The sequence below is a fragment of the Xylaria bambusicola genome, assembly GCF_022495145.1.
Source record: "Xylaria bambusicola strain CBS 139988 unplaced genomic scaffold F5B22scaffold_99, whole genome shotgun sequence".
In the NCBI taxonomy this organism is placed as follows: Eukaryota; Fungi; Ascomycota; class Sordariomycetes; order Xylariales; family Xylariaceae; genus Xylaria; species Xylaria bambusicola.
This window is the reverse complement of record NW_025953652.1, coordinates 23,036-44,116: the sequence shown is the minus strand read 5'-3', so window position 1 is coordinate 44,116 and position 21,081 is coordinate 23,036. Positions and strand designations below refer to the sequence as shown.

At 48.0% G+C, this 21,081-nt stretch overlaps 6 protein-coding genes across 6 annotated transcripts; 2 read left to right on the top strand and 4 right to left on the bottom strand.

Moving 5' to 3' along the window:
• Positions 1–591: 591 nt before the first annotated feature.
• F5B22DRAFT_652603 (aldehyde dehydrogenase) lies at positions 592–2,106 on the bottom strand (the record flags this gene model as incomplete). The annotated part of the gene is made up of 3 exons (XM_047979629.1): positions 592–1,590; positions 1,647–1,792; positions 1,848–2,106. The coding sequence occupies 3 exons, from the start codon at positions 2,104–2,106 to the stop codon at positions 592–594; spliced, it is 1,404 nt and encodes a 467-aa protein (XP_047824804.1).
• Positions 2,107–2,408: 302 nt separating this feature from the next.
• Positions 2,409–3,847, top strand: F5B22DRAFT_631297 (uncharacterized protein). Its single transcript, XM_047976613.1, has 4 exons — positions 2,409–2,903; positions 3,012–3,267; positions 3,323–3,351; positions 3,438–3,847. The coding sequence occupies exons 1-4, from the start codon at positions 2,501–2,503 to the stop codon at positions 3,749–3,751; spliced, it is 1,002 nt and encodes a 333-aa protein (XP_047824803.1). The 5' UTR covers positions 2,409–2,500; the 3' UTR covers positions 3,752–3,847.
• Positions 3,848–4,031: 184 nt separating this feature from the next.
• Positions 4,032–6,584, bottom strand: F5B22DRAFT_631293 (NMD3 family-domain-containing protein). The gene is made up of 8 exons (XM_047976612.1): positions 6,298–6,584; positions 6,027–6,181; positions 5,635–5,841; positions 5,440–5,519; positions 5,363–5,374; positions 5,147–5,272; positions 4,742–5,094; positions 4,032–4,626 (listed from the first exon to the last, which is right to left on the bottom strand). The coding sequence occupies exons 1-8, from the start codon at positions 6,363–6,365 to the stop codon at positions 4,077–4,079; spliced, it is 1,551 nt and encodes a 516-aa protein (XP_047824802.1). The 5' UTR covers positions 6,366–6,584; the 3' UTR covers positions 4,032–4,076.
• Positions 6,585–8,159: 1,575 nt separating this feature from the next.
• Positions 8,160–9,711, top strand: F5B22DRAFT_581399 (uncharacterized protein). Its single transcript, XM_047973267.1, has 3 exons — positions 8,160–8,865; positions 8,924–9,326; positions 9,407–9,711. The coding sequence occupies exons 1-3, from the start codon at positions 8,389–8,391 to the stop codon at positions 9,652–9,654; spliced, it is 1,128 nt and encodes a 375-aa protein (XP_047824801.1). The 5' UTR covers positions 8,160–8,388; the 3' UTR covers positions 9,655–9,711.
• Positions 9,490–10,915, bottom strand: F5B22DRAFT_581444 (uncharacterized protein). Its single transcript, XM_047973268.1, has 3 exons — positions 10,644–10,915; positions 10,546–10,591; positions 9,490–10,490 (listed from the first exon to the last, which is right to left on the bottom strand). The coding sequence occupies exons 1-3, from the start codon at positions 10,828–10,830 to the stop codon at positions 9,656–9,658; spliced, it is 1,068 nt and encodes a 355-aa protein (XP_047824800.1). The 5' UTR covers positions 10,831–10,915; the 3' UTR covers positions 9,490–9,655.
• A 236-nt stretch (positions 10,916–11,151) lies between these two features.
• On the bottom strand, positions 11,152–17,212 carry F5B22DRAFT_581319 (ECM29 protein). The gene is made up of 3 exons (XM_047973266.1): positions 16,686–17,212; positions 16,586–16,632; positions 11,152–16,532 (listed from the first exon to the last, which is right to left on the bottom strand). The coding sequence occupies exons 1-3, from the start codon at positions 16,848–16,850 to the stop codon at positions 11,279–11,281; spliced, it is 5,466 nt and encodes a 1,821-aa protein (XP_047824799.1). The 5' UTR covers positions 16,851–17,212; the 3' UTR covers positions 11,152–11,278.
• Positions 17,213–21,081: the final 3,869 nt, after the last annotated feature.

The following is a 21,081-nucleotide window of genomic DNA, read 5'->3' as shown; positions in this document are numbered from 1 at the left end:
AGAAGTCGAATCGAGGATAAAATCAAGACTACAAAGACGAAGTAAGTGCTGGGGTTGGCCGTGACATCATATAGGTCTGAAAGAGGCCGACGAAAACGGTAACTAGCTTAAGTACCTACCTACAAAGTATATAATTTTAGAGTAGAAAAACTATCAGGTAGCATGGCATTGAGGGAGCAATGTCGAAGACGCGGGAACGTACCGCGGAATGCAGCCAGTTTAGGTTACGGGAGGGGGGGATACAAGGGTTGCGTGGTCTAGACAGAAGATGACATCGTCCTAATTGGTAGTTGGAATGGTGTCGAGCTATCGAGATGTGCCAGCTTAAGACAATATCCTTGCCACGCTCACCCCAATAAGCCGCACACGTTGGTGATGATGAGACATGGTCGTAAGGTTAAGCTACATTTGCCGAATTAAGGCACTATACTTAGATGTGCCATTCCCTCGGGATCCCCTAAACGACGGAAGATGTGTGATCCACATGCCAGATCTTGATTACCGCCATCCCTGCTAAACATCAACCATGTCCCAGCGCGGACCCTGACTACTCTAGAAGCCGACGCGACATTCCACTCATCCATTGCTCTTCTAATTGGGGTAGTCCTTAAGATGGAAGCTTTTAAGCTTAACAAATTGATCGAAACCATATTTGCTCAGCGTCACGCCCTTGCCTGAATTTTTCCACCCGGTCCACGCCAGATCGGGGCTCGGGAAGTCCGCCCGGTTGACAAAAACAGTACCCGCCTCGACCCGCTGAGCCAACTCATATCCCTTCTCTGTGTCCTTCGTCCAAATGCTAGCAGTCAGCCCAAACTCACTGTCATTCATGAATTGGATTGCTTCGTCATCACTCTTAACCTTCATGACAGAAATCACAGGCCCAAATGTTTCCTCTGTCATGACGGTCATGGAATGGTTGACGTCGATCAGTAGGGTGGGTTTGACAAAGTTGCCTTTGGCAGGGAGGTTGGTAAACGTCGGGTTCTCAGGTGTCGCATCCTTGGCGCCTTTCTCCAGGGCATCTTTAATATGCGCCTCAATGGTTTCCTTAGATCGCTTGGAAACGACAGGTCCTATTTGGGTTTCTTTTTCCAACGGATCGCCGACCTTGTAACCCTTCAAGACCTTTTGCGTAGCCTCAATGAAGGGCTCGTAAATCTTCTCATCGACATAAATTCTCTCGAGCGCGCAGCAACTTTGACCAGAGTTGAAGATAGAACCGTCAACAATCTCAGCAGCCGCCCAATCGAGATCGACGTCTCCCCTCACATATGCTGGGTCTTTGCCTCCAAGCTCTAGTCCAACATTGACAATTCTGTCAGACGCAGCCCTCTGAACCGCCAAGCCGCCGGCAACAGAGCCTGTGAAGCAGATAAGCGAGACCTTGGGATTTCGAACCATTGACTCCATAATCGACGGCGAGCCACAGTGGAAGTATTGAAGAACACCGGCCGGCAACCCAGCTTCATTGAATATCTTAGTGACATGCTCAGCAATTGTAGGCGTCTGAGGCGAAGGTTTGAGAATGACCGTGTTTCCGGCAAGAAGAGCCGGGATGAGCGAGTTGACCAAGATTAAATAAGGATACTGATAATGTTAGTTATCGATCATTGCATCCTAATTCAGAACCAGGAATCTCTCACATTCCATGCGAATATGACTAGGACAGGTCCAACAGGGACCTTGCGAATAAACCGCTTGAATCCCTTCTCCGCCTCGCCTTCCGTGTCCTTCAATGTATCTTCGCTGATCTTTAATAAGTAGTTGGCACGTTTGATGGCCGTCGCGACTAGACAGTCGATCGTTAGATAGACTATTCTCATACCCAGTTATTAGATTCTTACTTTCAACTCCGGTATATGAGATAGGGCGTCCCATCTGCACAGTGATTTCTTCGGCTAGCTGGTCCTTTTGCTTCTCTAAAAGCCCCAACGCCTTCTTGATGATGATTGTGCGATCTGTCAACGAAGTCTCCCGCCATGTCTTGAAAGCCTCTGCTGCGACGTTGGGGATCTCTTCAAGATCAGTTGCGCTCACCCCAGTACGAGTTAGGATCGGCTCGTTGGTTGTAGGCGAAATCGTGGTAATAGTTTCAACAGACATCTTGATTTACAGGAGGGTAGTTAAATGATTAGGTGAATTGAGACTGGTTTCTCTTATTCCTCTGCTCAGCTTTGAGGATACAAGCCTTGTAATATACAATAATGTATTAGGTAAGAGATACGGACGTCATTCATGGAACACCTGCTACCGATCTTGACCAAGAAGTTGGAGGAGGGGCAACTTGAGTGCAGCAGGGGGCGAACCACGACCCCGCCAAAGCCCCAATAAGTGAATATTCCTCGCTATGCTTATCAGCTGTTATCAAAGCTTCAATTATTTTGGTTTCCATGGACATGGATGTTTCCGTGCCTCTCATCAGCATTAGGAGTTTGATGCAACACTTACTTTAAATACCTTTTTATACCCTTCCTGCGAGGTAATTCTTGTCGCTACCATGCCAGCCGAGAAGCGAAACCATTTTCTTGACCTCGATGAGAGCGACGACGACGGCAGCCAAGGCTACGATTCAGAGGCCGAACAACCGCGCAAGGGCGCATCTAAGCGTCGCAAACTTAACCAAGACGATGGCACTGACGAAGAAGAACCCTTAAGCGACGATGAGATCTTTGGAGATGAGCTGGGGGAGGATGAAGAAGAATTTTTTAGCAATGGCGAGGATCAGCAAGACGAGACGCCACGTAATAGCGAAAAGTCTCCTGGCAAAGACAAATCAAAATCGAAACGCGCTTCGGATTTACCAGACATCTCGGGGCCATTGACGAAAAAGAACCTCGTGGCTACCGAAAAGGCAGTGAAGAGAAGCGGCGTAATATACATATCCCGAGTACCGCCATTCAGTACGTCAGAACCGTGTTTTAATTCCACGGATCTGCGGATCGCTCAATCCTTGATCTCGAAATATTCATGTCTTACACTTGGCCATTCATTAATCGAGACTTCTCCAGTGAAACCCGGAACCGTACGATCGATATTCGAGAAATTTGGAAAGATCAACAGAGTATATCTAGCCCCCGAAGACGCGCAAGTCAGGGCGCGAAGGCTTCAGCAGGGGCAGAACCGGAAGAAGAATTTCAACGAGGGCTGGCTGGAGTATATGAAGAAGTCCGATGCGAAAGCGGCAGTCGATACGCTCAATGGAACAACGCTGGCGGCGGTAGGCATGGCGAAGAAAGGGAGTTATTACCGTGACGACATCTGGAGGTAAGGAATCAGACTGCGTGTTTTCCTTCACGGCAATTCTCTAACATGAGAACAGTTTACGATACCTCAAAGGCTTCAAGTGGCGTAAGTATCCACTCTTACTCTATCTCAACCTACAATCGGAATTGTACACAACGGCAGTAGGATTGACTAACGAATTTCTTCTCCAGACAACCTTACCGAGCAGATAGCATCCGAGACAGCAGAGCGCCAGTCTCGAATGCGCGCCGAGATCAGCAAAGCAACCAAGGAAAACAAGGAATTCGTACGCAACATCCAGAAGGCGAAGGAGCTCGAAGGCATACAGTCCAAAGCAGCGGCCAAGAAATCCAGAGACGCGGAGAAGACCGAGGTGGCCGCCGCACCCGTTCCAGAAGCCGGTGAGGCGAAGAGCCTGCGCAAATTCAAACAGTCTTCCGCGGGCAAGAAAGGGGCAGCACAGCCTACGGAGGCTGCGAAGAGAGTCCTCAGCCAGCTATTTTGATATATATACTATTAATAATGATACCCCCTTTCGAGATTAGACATTTTGCAATTATGGAATTCGGCATGGCGACGAGTAATTTGAATAAGTGATGCCATTTATAGCTATTACATGTTGCCTTCTAATACCACCGGTGCTTCCTCGGCTCATCTCATTCTACTCATATATGACCTTTCACGATCTCACAGCAAGTTGAGTCTAGAAATTCAATAGTTCGTCCAGCAACTAGAAAATGATGTCTCTTATCGCACTGTTGAACGAAGAGACAAAGAAATAGTCATGAAAATGCAATAGATCATTGTGATTGACTATATGCCCAGCAACTCTAATGTTCATCTTCCATCGTAAGCTCGTCAAAGTCATCCAAAAGTTCTTCCATATTGACCTGTGGTCCATCATCACCCTCGTCATCTGTCGTCGCCATCGACATCTCGTCTGGCTGCGGCTGCCTCTTCGGCTGTTTGTAAAGCTGTACGCCAGCTCGGAACTCTTCGTCCCCTTCAATGTCCTGCAAGAATTGCTCGAACTCGCGATCCATGCGTTCCTGGTCTGCCTTCTTTGGTAGCAATTCACCTTCATCCTTGGCCATACGCTTGACCTTCCAGTTTCGCTTCCTGTTCCTCCTCTTGTTGGGATAGTGTTTCTTGACGATAACAACATCTGGTATTCTAGAAGAATATGTGTGAGACTGTTCGATGGCCTCAAATTCGGGGTTATTGAACACAGTGCCCGTCAGCATATAGCCCATGACGGAATCACCTGCATGAAGCAGGCCGCCCAAATGTGTCTTTGCCCAGTAGGTCTGGGTGTTTGTGCCTAGATCCGTAGCTCTTGCCAATTCTACATCGGCTAGAACCCATCTTCCCTTCGTAGGACTAAAAATTCGTCAGCAATCAGTTTCAAGCAGTACAACAACAATTCAGAACATCGAGTTCGTTTAAATGAATATTCAAGCGTAATCGTAGGCGGACAAGTATTCGATTTACATACCCAACCAATTCGCAATCCATCACAACAAATTCAACTAGGTCCTTCGCTTCTGCTAGTGCCCCGAAGGGAGCTCGCCAGTACACCGGGGAGCTGATGTCTGCCGTTTGGAGTGTTGAGGGATCTAATAAATAGACTGAAGTGCCGATCTTGTAGCATATCGAGAGAGGAGAGATGTTTCCGGCTTGCTTGGCAAGTGCTATTGGGAGAGCGACTAAATCATCCTTGCATATCGGGATCAACTCGACTGAGAAGGTGAATTTGAAACTCTTTTTTGCTGTATGGCTGTCTTGAGAAATGAGTTCTGACGATTTCTTAACCCGTATGGGCACAACTGAGTTGAGGAAGTCAACGAACTAGAGATCAGTTAGTTTAAGCATCGAAACTGAAGTGAGATGTAATGAGTACCTTCTCCGCTTGATTCCTCGCGCTGTAGAAGAAATCGATGCCATCCTTCGCCTCTTTAATATTGATAGTATCGCGGTGTGCTCCATGCTTTAAGATCAACTGCTCGAGGTATAAAAATGTACGTTTCTATCAATCGTATTAGTTTTGACTGAGTATATCAAACCCCCGTCTTCAAATTAGACGAGATCTGAGTTGGAAACTAAGGGTCTAGCTCACATGAAGCACTTTCTATTGACTAGGTTAGTTTTTTGCTACTTAGAAAACAACAGAATAAGGCCGTCAGCAGTACTTACTTGCCGTACTTGTACGTTTGCCCTCCAAACGTTCGCGGTGTATGACTTGGCACATTCAGGACATTGTTGGTAGGCAACGACTATGAATTGTATTAGTAAGCGCTCCTATCCGTTCGTAGAGGTAAATGGGGAAGATTGAAGTCCGTGAGCTGTAAACAAAAAAGAAGTTGGGAAGCACAGCAGCACATTACTGACCATATGTAACTTCGAGACCCTGCTGCATAATCCTGTCTTCCGCGACGGCCGCCTGTACTACCAACTTGACTCTAACTCGCCGACTGTGGGGTTCGGTCCAGATGAAAGAAGCGTCTATTATTCTCGTCCGGTTGAGGCTCAGTTTCTTCAGGCATAGGGCAAGGAGCTCTCGGCTCTCCGGGGCTGCGGAAACCCAGCTCGAAGGTGCTGTGATGTCGGAAGAGGTCCTATTAGCTTTAAACTTCGAGATTTTTCCTTCTTGTCGTGGAGCTCGGTAATCGTAGGTGGATGAGCTGACGTTGTCTACTTACTGTGGAACGGTTAGCAGGAATCGTCTATATGGGAGGGGAGGGGGTTGGGAAGCTGAAGCGCATGCGCAACAAGCACATACCGTTGAAGCCATCTATCACAATCTCTGCAAAAATGTAGCGTTGCCTCCCTCTGGATCCCTTGGGAGATATCTTTTGTGAGCTTGAAGCAGTCATAGCACTTGGCATCAATCGCTGTCATTCCATCGATAGGTGCGCCGCAGTCCGCACAGAGAATGCTGATATGGCAGTTAGCTTTCCGTACCACAAATCTCCCAGGCTAGCCGCTTCCATTCCCTCTGACGCAACGCATGAAGCGTAACTGGCCATATACAGATGAAGATTCGGGACATACGTTGCGGTGACAGGCGCTGCCTGCGCCGGAGCCGCCATGGGCATCGGCGCATCAAGATCCATCGACATGGCGACCAGAATTCCGAGGCCGTTGGTATATCGAGTCGAACCGAAGCTCAAGAATATCAGAAGCCGGATGCTTTGGAGCTGAAGTTGTTCGTTATGAGCAATGGCGATGTTATCTAATCGCTAAGGTAATGGTGGGGGTTGTTCAAAAAATGTTGCCCCTCGTTGTGATTGATAAGCTTATCTATCAGTGACTAGAACTTCTAAATGGACATCTGACGCCACTGCAAATTCCATCCAATATCTGATTGGTAAACTGACATGTGATGTGGGCACTTTGACCTCGGTATTGCATACATTTGCCTAAGACTGCATATATGCAATCTCTGAAGATGCTTAACCGAAAAGTGGCATTTGAAGTGATGCTGCTTAGATATTGACGCCGCCATCATTATCCTACCGCATGGTGCTTCCTTCAAACCTCGAATATGAAGAATAGAATACGTAACAACGATATGCTTTAGCCAGAGAAAGAAATGCAGGAAAACTGAGAGCGACAATATATTCATTGTTCCCTTAGCAAATACCCGAGACTAAAAAGATTGGACTAGCTAGCAGTAGCTGGCAAGACGCACTTGTAGTGTGTAACTCAAGAGAACCCAGCACCTTGCGACAACTCTTTTTAATGTACAGAAATCCAAGCCGACCTTGTTGAACTTGGAAGTTTCCATTGGATCGCCGTAAGAAGTCTGTAGTAAGATATAGTTCATGCCAGGATACCTACTCTTACTTATTCAGAGCAACGACGGCGATTCACTCACCATTCGCTCTCACGAAGTGCTTCTCTACTAAAACTCTTAACTTTTAAAGAGTGGCGCCCTTAACTTGACTACTTACTCCCTTGGGTTACTGATAGAATCAAGGATCCAACGCTGATGACTCCATTCCAGGAGACATCATTGATCTCGGTGTTAGCAGACAAGACGCGAAGTATAAATAGCAAGCAAACCAATACTAGAAATCATAGATCACGTTATCATGCAAGTAGATAACCACCACGGTTACAACACATTAGCTATATCACTAGGCCCGCTATTACAGGAAGCACAGCAACCAACCAACCATCCAACAAACAGCAGCTTCACGAAGAATGGTAGCCGTGGTTGGTCATCACGCACGACGCTTGCAGTGGGACATAACGGCGCGGGATCGGATGGGGAAGCTGCATCGCCTATCTCTCCATCCGCCCGTCGATAATATCATAAGCAAGGCACAATAAGTATGCACATGACGCGAACGCGCCAGAAGTACGGAGATAAGGTCAGTGTCCTCATAATAAGAGCCCGTAGCCTCGGTAGATATCTCCCGACGGACGCAGGTTGATGTTTTTGGTAAAAGTGAGGGGAAAGGGGGCAAACGGGTTTAGACTATCGATCGGAATCCGAGATTCTGTGCCAAATAAACGAGGGATTCTAATCTTCGACGGTGGTCAAGATACAATCTATCGTCATACGAATTCGCTCGAAACTCATATCTGTATGACGCTGTATTTCAGATTAAGACGCGAACCTTGCTCTCTCGTATGGTTATGTAGCTGGCCATACTTCATGAACAAAGAGGCATCATAGAGTTATGTCTCGAGATGCAAGAAGGCAGCGCTTCACTTTGTCACAAAGGAGCCCAATGCCGTTAGGGCTCGATTGGGCGTTTCAACGCGATGCTCAAATTGCGTGATCAAACTCCACATTAGCAACATTAACCACCCATTAACGCTCGTTCTGGCGAACGCGGGGCTGTGTGGAATGGTGTCATGACCATCCAAATGGTGCTCGCCCTATGAAACCCAGACAAGATAGCGGAGGAGGGGGAATTGGGGTTGATTCGGGGATCTCGGCGCATACATTCTTCGATTGGATAGCGAGCGTTTTGCGCCATCGTGGGTTGCTCGCACATCAGTATCTCGACATGGCGCAAGCATCAGAGCAGTTGTATAAAGTGATGCGGCTCGTCCCACCCATGGAATGAACATCTTTTGTACTCGGACACTGATCAAGTGGAAAATAATCAAACTTCATTATACAAAATTATGGCGCCTTCTGCTACGACGACCGTCACTGAGACGGTGAGCAAACCCCAGGAGGTCCGCCTGGAGAGCCAGTACAAGGAATTCCAGACGTACCACTACGAAGATGATACCGAGAAGGGAAAGAAAGAAGGATACGAGGCCGCCCAATACCCTCACTATTTACCCACGTGGGACAAGTCCGTGAAGTACCCGCCCCTTGAGCCCTTCGAGCACTACGAACACGGCAAGGACGCGGACCCCTCGTTTCCTGATCTCCTCCCAGAGGGCGCCCAGGTGACCCATCTCACACCGGGCATCGGAACGGAGGTCCGCGGCATCCAGCTGAGCTCTCTCAGCGACGCTGGCAAGGACCAGCTTGCGCGCTTCGTCGCCGAGAGAAAGGTCGTCGCCTTCCGGAAGCAAGACTTCAAGGACCTCTCCATCCCCGACGCGTTGAAGTTCGGCGGTTACTTCGGCCGCCACCACATCCATCCCACTGTAAGAAGTTTTCTAAATAACCCATCTCCGCACACTCGCAGGCGCTAACGTGACGCAGTCCGGCGCACCTGAGGGACACCCAGAGATTCATCTTGTGCACCGCGGCGCTGGTGACACCTTCTCAGACCAGTTCTTCGCAGACCGCGTGAGCTCCGTGGCGTGGCACTCTGATGTGTCATATGAGCAGCAGCCTCCCGGAACCACCTTTTTGTATATCTTGGACACCCCGAAGACCGGAGGCGATACGCTTTTCGCCAACGGTGTAGAAGCATACAAACGTTTGAGCCCACTGTTCCAGGAAAGACTGCACGGCTTGAAGGCAGTCCACTCAGGTATTGAGCAAGTCGCAGTAGCGCACGCCCGGGGAAGCATCAACAGGCGAGAGCCAGTTACCAACGTCCACCCGATCGTCCGTACGCATCCCGTTACAGGAGAGAAGGCGCTATATGTAAACCCGCAATGTAAGTCACTATACTTAACTCAAAAAAAAAAAAAAAAAAAAGGAAATATTGATGAGTAGAGACTGACTTACGCCCCACAGTTACTCGCTACATCGTTGGTCTAAAGAGGGAAGAGAGCGAGGCGATCCTCAAATTCTTGTACAACCACATTGCGACTGGTGCCGATTTCCACACGAGAGTGAAGTGGGAGGAGGGAACCGTAGTCGTGTGGGACAACCGTGTCACTCAGCACTCGGCGCTGCTGGACTGGAACAATGGACAGCGCCGACATCTGGCGCGTATCACACCTCAGGCCGAGCGTCCGTACGAGACTCCATTTGTAAACTAATTCATAGAAAGCCGGGTATAATATCGTCCAAATTGGACTTAACCTCGTTGTGTGTTGATCTTCGCTGCTGACGGTTTCGTTTGCGTTCTTCTTGTCGCTTTTTAAGGCGAGTCATTATGTCCAGGTCTTCGTCTTCTGAGATGACTGTAGTCTCTGCTGCTTTTGTTTTCCCGCTTCGAGTATCTTCAGTGGTTTTATAAGAGCTACCGGCCTGAAACTTCTTGGCCTCTGGTCTCCGCGGCGCGACCATTCTGGACGTCGTGGGTACTGGGCGTGGAGATCGATGTGCAATGCGATAGCTACTTGAGCTCTCCAAGCCATTATCGCTGCTATTCTTATGATGGCGAGTAGGGCTAGAAATGTCCATAGGCTTCGACTTTGGCTGAGTCGGGGAAACGACAGTAGACTGCTTGTTAAATCCAGCCGCCGCGCGAGTCACCAAAGTCGCTGATGGTAATCCATTCAAGCCCTTGGCCCGTTTCCCCGGGCTCTCCATTAATCCGTATAGAGACTGTTTCTGCCATGAATCATTTTTATCATCGTCTTCTGTGCTTTCGTCGCCGCTTCCTTCCCCTTTGCGAAGCTTGCGAGCCGCAATTCGCTGTTTTTCAGCAAGAGTTTTCCTTTCTTGCTTCATCTTCACCATATCGGTCATTTGGCCGACTACTGGCCGGGAGATATTCTTAATTGTCTGGGCATTCTCAAGCTCGGAGTTTGCCTTGAGGCGCTTGTACTCCGCGGCATGTAAATGAGCTGTAAATTGATGAGCCGTAGCCAAGAACTCGTCCTCAACCATTCGATAGCGATCATCACCATCAGTACCTTCGATCATGAAGCTAATCAGAGTTGTTAGTCAGAGTAACATGGAAGTTTAGACAGAAGTGCGCGCACGTCTCCTGCGGTGGTTCTAGTGGTGGAGATGTTGATGTAGATCGATCTAGCAAACAGGTTAGACAAGCACCAACTTGCTCAGAGAGTAGGCTTCCTACATGGTCGTTTCGGGGTCTTTTTCGTCGTAACAGCAATGTTGGAAGGTGATGGCGAGTGCTCGCTATCTCGGTCGTGCGCAGCATCTTCCTGTTTAACACGCGGTACCGGGCTTGAACTTGAACGCGGCGAGTCCCGAGGGGCAAATACTTGATGTTCACGACGCTTCCAAGGAAGAATACGCGGCATGATTCAGTGAGCTCACATTTGAGCTCATTCTGTAGGACATGCAGCAAATGATTGGAAATTAATTAATTACACACACCTATGTCAAGTGAGTTGGCTTTGAAGGGGATTGCTTCTGTTGAGCTGCCTAAGGAAGGCATCTACCTCACGTCATGCCTGTAGCCGATTACTTTTCATACGCATATTATGTAATAAAAGGGTCGAACATTGTACACCCGATACGACGATACGACCCGGTTGATGAATCGACAGGGAAGTGAACACCAAGTGGACGTTCCCCAAACGGCGCAAATAGGTAATTCGAGAAGCTAAATTCATCTAGATAGAAGACAATGCTGTTTCACTTCAAGACGGTATTTTACAGCAAGCTATAGTTTCAACATTAACGCAGGCCATTCGGAAAGTGAAATCTACTCTAGTTAATCAAGTACATCACAAGCTTCTATAACAATCATCCCTTGAATTTCTGGGATGCCTGATCGAGTATCCTCTGTACATCCAGTGATCTTTCAGTCGTCTTCATTTGTGCCAATTTCTGTCCCATGTCATCTTTCAATGAGACCTGCTCATTGGCAAGGCCAAACACGCCTTTCTCCCATGCTGTTACAAATGCAAGTAGCGCCTTCGCTCTCGCGGTCCTCTGACTCTCTAGCGCAACATTAGATTCATCGTGGAGTAGAAGGTTGAACCATCTCTTCGCCAGCAGGCTTTCGTCGGTGCTCGTTGGAACTGCTGACTTAGCGGCTTGGTCTAGAAGGTCCAGAGCGTAAGTGAATAATGTGTCTTTGGCAATGGAGATGGATTGCTTTGCTCCCTCGATGGTGGTAGCTACGTCGCTGAGTATACTAGCTGGCGCTGATCGCATTCTTGGGCGGTTATAAGCTGTTATGACAGTCTTCAATGCCGCCTCGGTGGTTTTTCGCTCCAGCTCCGTCAGCTTGTGTGCTTCGGTATCCGGCGTAAGATAGTCAGATACAAGTGTCACCACCTCTGCATACATATCTACATCCTCTCTTACGGCTGCATAATCGGCCAGGGCTTCGAAAGCATGAGGCCTATACTCGTCGTTGTTACGTTTAGCTTCCCGAAGCGCAATCTTCTTGGTTTGAGCTGATGTTGCCGTGTCGCCTTCCCAGAATTTCTTACTGTGTCTGATAAAGACAGGATACGCAGCTATTAGCTTTTCCTTGCCCTTGAACGTCTTCAGTGAGAGTGTCTTATCAAGCACTGGCCATATTTGTCGGACGACCGATTCACTAAACTGCCCGTCTTTCCCAGCAGCATTGCTTAAGGCAGTAATCATAGAGGCAACTGTAAATGCAGCTGCATGCTGTAAAGCCCACTTTGACGTCTCCAAGCCTTTGGATACAAGAACTGAAATCTCGTTGACATAGCGTCTCACCGTGTGATGCCCTCCCGCATGCTGATTCCAGGCAGCTTCGCAGACTTCTGAGACATACTCGTCCGTGTCGAATTTGGCAAAGTATGCGAAGGGCAAGAGCTGGGTTTCAAGATCCGTGAAGGCATCGGGCGACACTTTAGCAATGGCGAGAACCGCATCTCCTACTTTCTGTCGCCGCACTTCGTCTTCAGCAGCAAAGTATAAGTCAACCAGCCTATTTATATACCGGTCTCGAGTTTCGGGTGAAGCAGACCTGAGTAGATACGCCGCACTCTTTGCATATGCTTTGCTTACTTCATTGTTGCGGTCTAGGATCTGTGCGTGTAGGCTCTTCACAAACAGAGCGCTATAGGGGGTGAGATAAATGCTATGACGCAGAGCCAATGTGCTAAGTACTTCACTACAGCCAATCTTGGTTTGCATTCCAAGTGCTGACTTGATAGTCGCTACTAGCTGAGGAGCAAGTTGGGACATAACAGCATCATCAGTAAATCGGAGACAGTCGGCGATGCATTCGAATAATGGGGACCGCGTGGCCGCTTGGCTTCTCAGCCTGTCAAGTCCTTCACGGTCTTCCTCGCTGACCCTTTGATAGTAGTAATTGATTTGATCTGGTTCAACTGTACTAAGTAGCCCGAGGAAATGGGTTGTGATTGTGGGGATGAAGGGTTTTAAGGTATCACCTCCGTTCTTGACGACGTCTAGTACTGTGGTAATGGCCACAAGTTTAACCTCTTTCACAGAATTCTCGATTCCTTTATCAGAAAGCAAGAACGGAAGAACCTGTGCAATCATGGCCTGGGTCGAGGAGGAAGAGTTGTTCTCCTTCAGTTGGGACACTAGAGTCTTTGAAAGACCAATGCAAAGTTTGAGAGCTGATTCTCTTACCGAGCCTTTCTGGTCATCCAGAACCCGCAACGCAACCTGCCAGATATCGGTATAATATTTCTCATACTTGAGATAGGGTTGTCCGTATATGAGATCGGCAATGGCAGCACAACTAGCCTCTCTGACACGCCACTCACGGCCGTCAAGAATGCTCTTGAGTAGGTCGGTCATAATAGAGTCAAAATGGACGTCAATGGTCAAAGTCTGATCTTTGACAACGGCCTTCCAAATATCCTCCATTGATCTCCGAACATTGGGATTAGGGTCAAATCTATATCGATAGAGCTTTGGATATATTTTAGGGTCGAGTTCGGCATCGGATAGAATTGTACTCAGCCCGAATCTCCCGAATGCCGAACGAGCCGTCCACGTAGCGGCGTTTGTTGCTAGGGCCATGAATTTATAGATAAGACTTTGGTCTCCTACCTCATTGGCCAGGTTGATAATGTCCTTATACGAGGTGATTGATTTGCCTTCGCCTGTGGGTAGTGCTCCTGCATCGAAAAGCTCTGTGTCGTCATCAACCTTAAGTTGCGTGTTTGTGCCAGTAAAACTGGCGACGAGATCCTTGACAAGATCGCCTTTTAGCGACTGATCGCCCTTCTCATACACTAAAGCCAAACCGCGAGAGGCAGTTTCTTGTACAAGCTCGTCACGAGCCGTCAATAACCGCATGAAAGCTATTTGACATTCTCGGAGTCGTGATTGAATGTCGGGCAAGCCGGAACAGTACTGAATGACGCAGAACAACCATATACCCGATGCCTTGATCAGAGACGGCTTTGTTTGTTTGCTGTCAGTGATGAACTTATTAAGAGTGTCACTGACTTGGTCCGGCTTTTTACGGAGGGTCTTTATGATGTCCTCGCCATGTCCAGCCGCTTGGACATCGATGCTAAGCTGCACTGAGTCAGAATCCCAACGGGCTATTGCCGCGGCTATTGCTTCACCAATGGCAAAGTGGACTTCCGTTCGCTTGATATCCGATAGGCTGAATAACTTCTCCAAAACCTTCCTTGCGGGAGATTCCCCATTCAGGAGCACGTCACTTGACTTTGGTATCGACAGTCTGCCAAGCGCATAAATAGACCTTTCATTGCCTTTCACCGCAAGAGAGGCGAGACAGTCGATGATAGTGTTCAAATCGTTTTCTTGCGAAGGCCAACCAAGGTCTGCTGTCCATAATTGTGCGAGAGAATCAAGTGCAGCATTTTGAACACCCGCGTCGCTTCCCCTTAAACCTAAAAGAGAGCACCTGACTACAAATTCGATGTGACTCGCTGCTTCAGGAGATGTTAATCTGCCATAATATGCTGCCTTGGAGAGACAGCTAGCGAGACAGACGAGTGAGCATTGGTATTGGGCTGACAGAGAGGCCGGCGGTTCATCAGTAGATGACAAGAATTCTCGTAATTGAGCAACGTCGAGAGAAGTACGATCAGCCCAAGGCGCAAGAATACCGAAAGTTTTAGATGCCAACTGCCTAACCCTTTGATTATTAGATCCACGTAGTGCGAGCAATTCGTGTGCTCTTCCGGAGAGTGTCGAAATAATAGTGTCTGTAGGGGCAAATGATAAAATATCCGCCAGACAATCGAGAGAGTCTTCTGCACCTACTTCAGGGTGATCCCGAAGTCCATCGAGCGCTGCATTCAGAAGGAGTAAGAGCGGCTTAGCTTCTATTGTCTTTATATACTTTCTGATAGAGTGTTGTGCCGCAAGATCGTTACGAATTCGGTTATTCAGCCGTGCTTCCCAGTCTATCTCGAGAGTATCCTCAGCAAGTGCAGCGAGGAGTAGTATCTGTTTCGCAAAGCGGATTGCTACAGAAAACGCTTGAAGGCGGTCATTAGTATATAAGGTGTATTTAGAAATCTGGTCCACGGCCATTTCATGCTCTTCAATTTGGCGTGTTGTCGAATCGAAGAGAAACTTTGTTAGCTCCGCCCAGTCAGGCAGCTTCAACTCCTCTTCCGGGTGTAACTTTGTGGCCCACCAAGGGTCTAATCCTCGTTGTCCTTCTTCCAAGATATCGCGACGCTCGGAGGAGCTAGCGGAAAGAGCTACTATACTTAACCATCGCGCTGTTATATTGTTGTACGGCAGACAGTTATTAGCAAATCGTACAGCAACATGGCGAGCTGTCCTTATATTCTGTCGCTCTGGCACATTCATGTACTCTAGGAGGAGTATCTCAAGATCCCGGTGCTGGGCCGTATCGGTAGACTTGAAAAGACTCATCATACTGGAAAGGGCGCCCTCGATATATACAACGATGTCTGGGCTGGGATCTGACACCAATGAGTCAAATAGCCACTTAAGCAGAGAGTCTTTTGCTTTATGATCGAGTTTACTCGCTCTTGCCAGGGTACCAATGGTCTCGTAAGCATGGGCTCGTAGGCGTTGTTCATCTTGAGATCGAGATTGATTGTTTTGAAGATTTGGCGCTGGCCAGCCTTGCCCTAGTATGTAATCCTTGAGAATTGTTACAAGAGCTGGCCCCATCTTTGTGTCCTCATTTTCGGTTTCAGAGCTATTGCGTGCGATCCAAGACAAGAAGCCGAGGAGGGCCTTATGGAGTCGCAAAGCCTCAAGGCCAACTATGACAGGCTTTTCGTCGGTGGTTAAAGAGAAGTCCTCTTTCACAGCATCAACAACCCGCTGCTTTGGGGCACACGCAGTAGCTGATTTTGAAAGTAATCTGAGAATTTGTATTCTGTGAGGCGCTGGAAATGTGCTATGCGCCGCAAATAACGACTGTATCACGTCCTCGTTTTCTAGATCAATGTCGGCTCGCTTAATAACATCATCCGCTATTGATGAGATTCTTGAGTCAGCAGAACCCGCTGCACATATCATGGGTAGATATCGTTCGTCATCGGTGAATGCACCACTTGCGAGGAAACCAACAGCTTTCAACTTGCATTCGGGAAGACTGAGACTGTTCGGAACGTCCGGCTTGTACGATTTCGGGTCCTTATTCCGTAGAAAGGCAACATTTTCTTTTGTCAGTCCTGATGGCGAAGCTTCTAATTTAGATGGAATCTCTTCTTCAGGTGCTAAAGCTATGTCTTGTCGCAAAAGAGATAGCTTCCCAAGCCAAGTCGCTACGTACTTTGCATCAGACGGATTTGCGAGGCCCACGGCCTCTCGAAGTGCAAGATCTTCTGTTGTGCCTCTACCAGGAACTTTTATTTCCAGGAGCAGGCGAAGAAATATGTTAAAAAATCCAGCAGCACTAGCTGAGTTAGACTCTTTTGATATATCACGTAGTATGACCGGAAGAAGAGCGCGGCGTTTTGTTTGATCAAGACGAGACATGCCTTCTCTAATGAACGAAAGATCTAACTGTTTCACGATTGGCGACGTGGTCTGTTTATACTGTTCTAGGAGGGCCGCAACGGGTAGGACGACACTGTTGGTTATGTGAGTTTCTAAGCTAGTCCCCAATTAACGGACACAACATACCCTGCTGGTTGGACAAAATTCTTGACACTCATGAAAGCCTTGAAGGTCTACCGGAAGTGTGAGTAGAAGTACCAGAGGAGCTTAGAGAGTGAGTACTTGCATCCTCTCGAACAGCCTTGTGTTGGCTACCGGCTTTTTCAAGCAATGAGGTAAGCTGCGATTGAAGAGCTTGACTAAGCTTTTTCTCATCTCCCGACGCAGAGGCAAATTTGTATCTGATCGACGAGACGAGCTTGAGCTCCGTCGCCTCGTTGGATGCAGCCATTTTCGGGACCGCGACGAGTGGGACGATACGTATTGGCTAAGGAGTTTGCCAGGCTGCGTCTTTCTTATTAAGATACTGGGAAATTCTCTATCGCGTTCGGTTGGCTGGCGTGCACTGAACTCCAGGTAACAATTGGCGTGATGTGAAAAGTAAGCCTCCACACAGGCTCTATACAATGAAGAGGGTCTTGGCACGTTTTGGTTTTGGCGTGAGAGACATAGGAAGCCGCAACTTATCAATATTCAATTCATTATCAATCAGAAGCTAGCTTGAGTCTGAAAATCGCAATTGGGAGAAAGTTCTTGGGTAGACTTGGTTACGCGCCTTTTCACAATGGCCCGTTTAGCCAGCAAGTTGCTCACGTCACGGTATTGGTCGTCGTCACTTGAGGAAGTTGATGGAATGAAATGCGGCGGTGCAGTACAGGGAGTGCCACAGCGAGGAAATCGTGGCGGTGCAGTTCAGCGTGGTTTTGGGTACCTTAGGTACCTACAGTACCTAGGTAGGTAGCTAGCACGAACCACGATGATCCTTTCTCTCCGAAATCGATGTTTGGATTGAGGCATGTTCTACGGTACATGAAATCTTAAGGATCACGCATTTGTCGGTCAAAACGTCACTATATGCCAAAGGCCCTTCATTATGGATGTTGCTATGAAGGGACTTCAATCCGCTTACATCAAACATCGTAGGCTGTGACAAGTTAGCTTACTTATCAGGTTCTAGAGGAGCATCGTCTCGCCAGGAATTGAAACCGTAAAAGTAAAGATAACCGTGGCTGGACACTAACATAAACCCTCGAGCTGCAAGCTTTATTCGTACTTTGAATCCAAAAGAAGGCTCTTGATCGGCAGAAAACTACTGACTCTTTCTCTTCCACTTATATAGAGGACACGGAGGTTCCCCGGCCGTCGTCTTTAATCTCTTTGTCTTGTTGAAACAACATAAAACGACAGGTTCAACCTCACTCGGCTCATTATCCGCTCTGGTGGGGTTCTCGGCAAACCTCACCTACGCGCTTACCATATTGCGATCGCTCTGGAGGCGACCTCGCAAATCACAAACCTTAGACAACCGCCTTCTACAATTACCGGTCAAATTAATTACTTATATAGCTAGCTTCCTCAGTCCCCCAGACCTGATCCTGTTAGCGCAGACATGCTACTCCCTGCGGATCATCCTTTGGATGATGTTGGAGACCTGCGAATCTGCCCTCATGTTATGCTATGTTCTCGGCGCCTTCGTTGTTCTGACCACCCGGGTTATCGGCTTCAGCAGGCTATCTGTAGATCACTAGAGGGCCTGGGAGACGAGAAACCACAGAGAGGAGCTTGCCCTCGTTGGGCTACTGAGTTCGAGGTCCAGCTAGGAACTCATTGGCTAAAGATAGGTATACGTTTGGCAGAATTTCGGTTCAGAGAGCTCACCGGGATGGGAAACTCGCCGTGAGCCAGTCAGCCTGGACGAGACACCAAGCCTTGGGGATGTGGGTATAAGTACTATGTAAACGTACATCATGAGCCAGGAACAATGAGGGACTGGTTCGCGGGGCTTTTAATAGCTTGGAAGGTTATACCAAGATCTAGCGTAGCCTTAGGTAAAGGCAACAATCAAGAGCCCTGTTCTGATAAGCACGAAGGGGGAATATCCGTTTTTGAGTTGAGTAGCTACCTACCTATGTATATTCTTTGTGTATAAATATGATACCCATTACCCGTACACCGTGGACGTGCTACATGCTCGGTCCTAGCTTGGATAAATGACACGACAACTGATCACAGGGTGAGCCAAGCCTGTGCAAAAGCAGCAAGTAAGCTAAGCCCAATCACCTAGACACTGCAGTTGCATCAGCGATGGCTTGCTGGCGTGTCGCATTGCTTGCTTGACTCGCGGGGCCGTGGAGACAGGTGTATGCTGGAGGTCATGATAGTGTAGATATGACAACAGGCTCAACACCGCCGACACATCACTCCCTACATTACTAGTATGTCACACGACTGGGTTGTCCTTTGGCATCTCTTTGATAAGTTGGCGTCAGCAGAATGCTAGCCGCCGAGATGTACATGTACAGTGGGTGAATCAGCAGCCAGACGCCCATCGAGCCCTATTCACGTACCGTACTGGTCGTGCAATTGTACACATCCTCCGAGATCCTCCTCCTCATGAGTTGTGCATTTTTAGCTTTGCTCAGGATCGGATTCTGATTGGCATACAGGCGAAAAAGACTTCGTCTCTAGGCAGCTCAAGTGGGCTGTACTATGGGTTAGCGTTATGACTGTGGCTACGGTTTGTGCATTGTTGTGCTAATCGGACAATCATGACAATCCCGAGCCCTACACAATTCCCCAGAGACTACTTAGTAGATGTAAGTGTGCAGTACTTGTAGAAAAGTGTCTTGGTGGTGAATAACGGGTGCTTATCTTGAACAGCAATGAATGCTGGAAATGACTGGCTGTATCACTGACGGCACGTAAGTATTGACATCACAATGTCCTGTGTCGCGGTGCTCGGCATTTGGCGCTACGTGTGCCACCCCAACGTTGAAGAAACGACCAGATTGGCGGCGGACAGGGATGTTGTAGATCGGCGCATTTCCCGGAACTTTTAAGTCCAACTGTTTTTATACACACACGTGGAAAAAAAAATCGCATTGCAAACATCCTCGCGAAATCGGCGCGCCTTACTTACCCCTTCCACACAGTACATCGCAGGCAACTGTAGGGCTAGCAAATATCAATCCCACAATCCTTAACATGACATCATAAGGCCCTAAAAACAATATCTCAGTGTACACTACATATGTTTATTACACCTACCTCACTTTGAATTGATCTCGTCTGAGCTAGAGCCCCTACATATGCTGTATAATGAAGTGATAAAACTGCGTTTGCCGAGAATTCAAATACCATAATGATATATTGTCCATGAGATTAATTGGGTACACAGGAGATGCGCAGACACCCGCGGTGATACACAGCTGGAAGCAAGAGAAATTAACGGCATTACATTTCTATACCACGCAACATATTACAGGCTGTACAAAGCACACAAATTATAATTCTCAAACAGCGGCTGCAAAGATTTGGCGCCAAGAGAGCACCAAGCGAACGCAAGCAAGCAAACCTCTCCAAGGATTCGGTTCCTCAGCGCCGGGCAACTCCGGATAGTCCTGAGGTTCGCGTTTCCCTCGTCGGCTAGGCTGGTACAGTAAGTAAACACAAACATGCTAAAAATACTGCCAGGAGTCAAGAATCGGGCGCCTATGTACAGCGTACCGGCTTCGCAACGGCATGTCGACAACTGAAGCTTGGATACAGATGCGTTATCCGCGATCCAGTAAAGGTTGGCTCGATTCCGCTGATCCATGGGCCAATCAAGATGGTCGCGCTCGTCATTGGGCAGGCATAAGCCCCATTTCATGTCTATGTTGAAGAAGCCAAGACTCGGCACGATCAAGCACCTTCGCCATCATTCCTCTCCGTTCACATGATGGAACTGGTTGCCGTTTCTCGGGTACCACTCACTCATCGGCACAAAACCTTGAATCTGTAGAATCGGAGGGGCCTAGATAGAATACATACACCGATGTAAGCGCACGCGAGTCAATTCCACCCGACCTAAGCACATTCAGTTAAGCAGAGTCTACTAGCATGCAATTTTTAGCTATAACGTACTTAGGCATGTAGCTCGTCTAGGTTTTACCAGCTTCTCCATCCTGCCCCCGGTAATAGAAGATGCCAGAGTTCTGGAAAGACGCTAGACAGGGTTTTGTATGTAACTCTCCCAAAAAGAAACACGCACAGACGGTAAATGGCTTCAAAGTAAATTACGGGTGGCAGTGGACGATTTGCCTGGTCTTCATGGCCAGCAAGATAGGTATACGTGATGATCGCGATTTGATGACTTGTCAACTTTCACATGTTCAAGCTGTTTGAGAAACGGGACCTGCCATATGGAAGCGTGGCACGCAAACAGTGAATGGGAAGGCTTTCATACAGAATTCAAATTAGAGGGCTGGGGGTCTACATGCAAACCGAAAAAGAAAAGGCGCAATAGCTACGAAGTACAACCAGCTTGATTCTGTTTGCAAGACCAGCGCAATGAGAACATAATTCAAATAAGTTGTAAAGAAACACTAGGGCCTACCTATTCATAAAGCTACCGTGAGATCTCAGCCGGCCATACAACATACAATTAACTATATAGGTATTTCGGGTATCTACCTATCTAC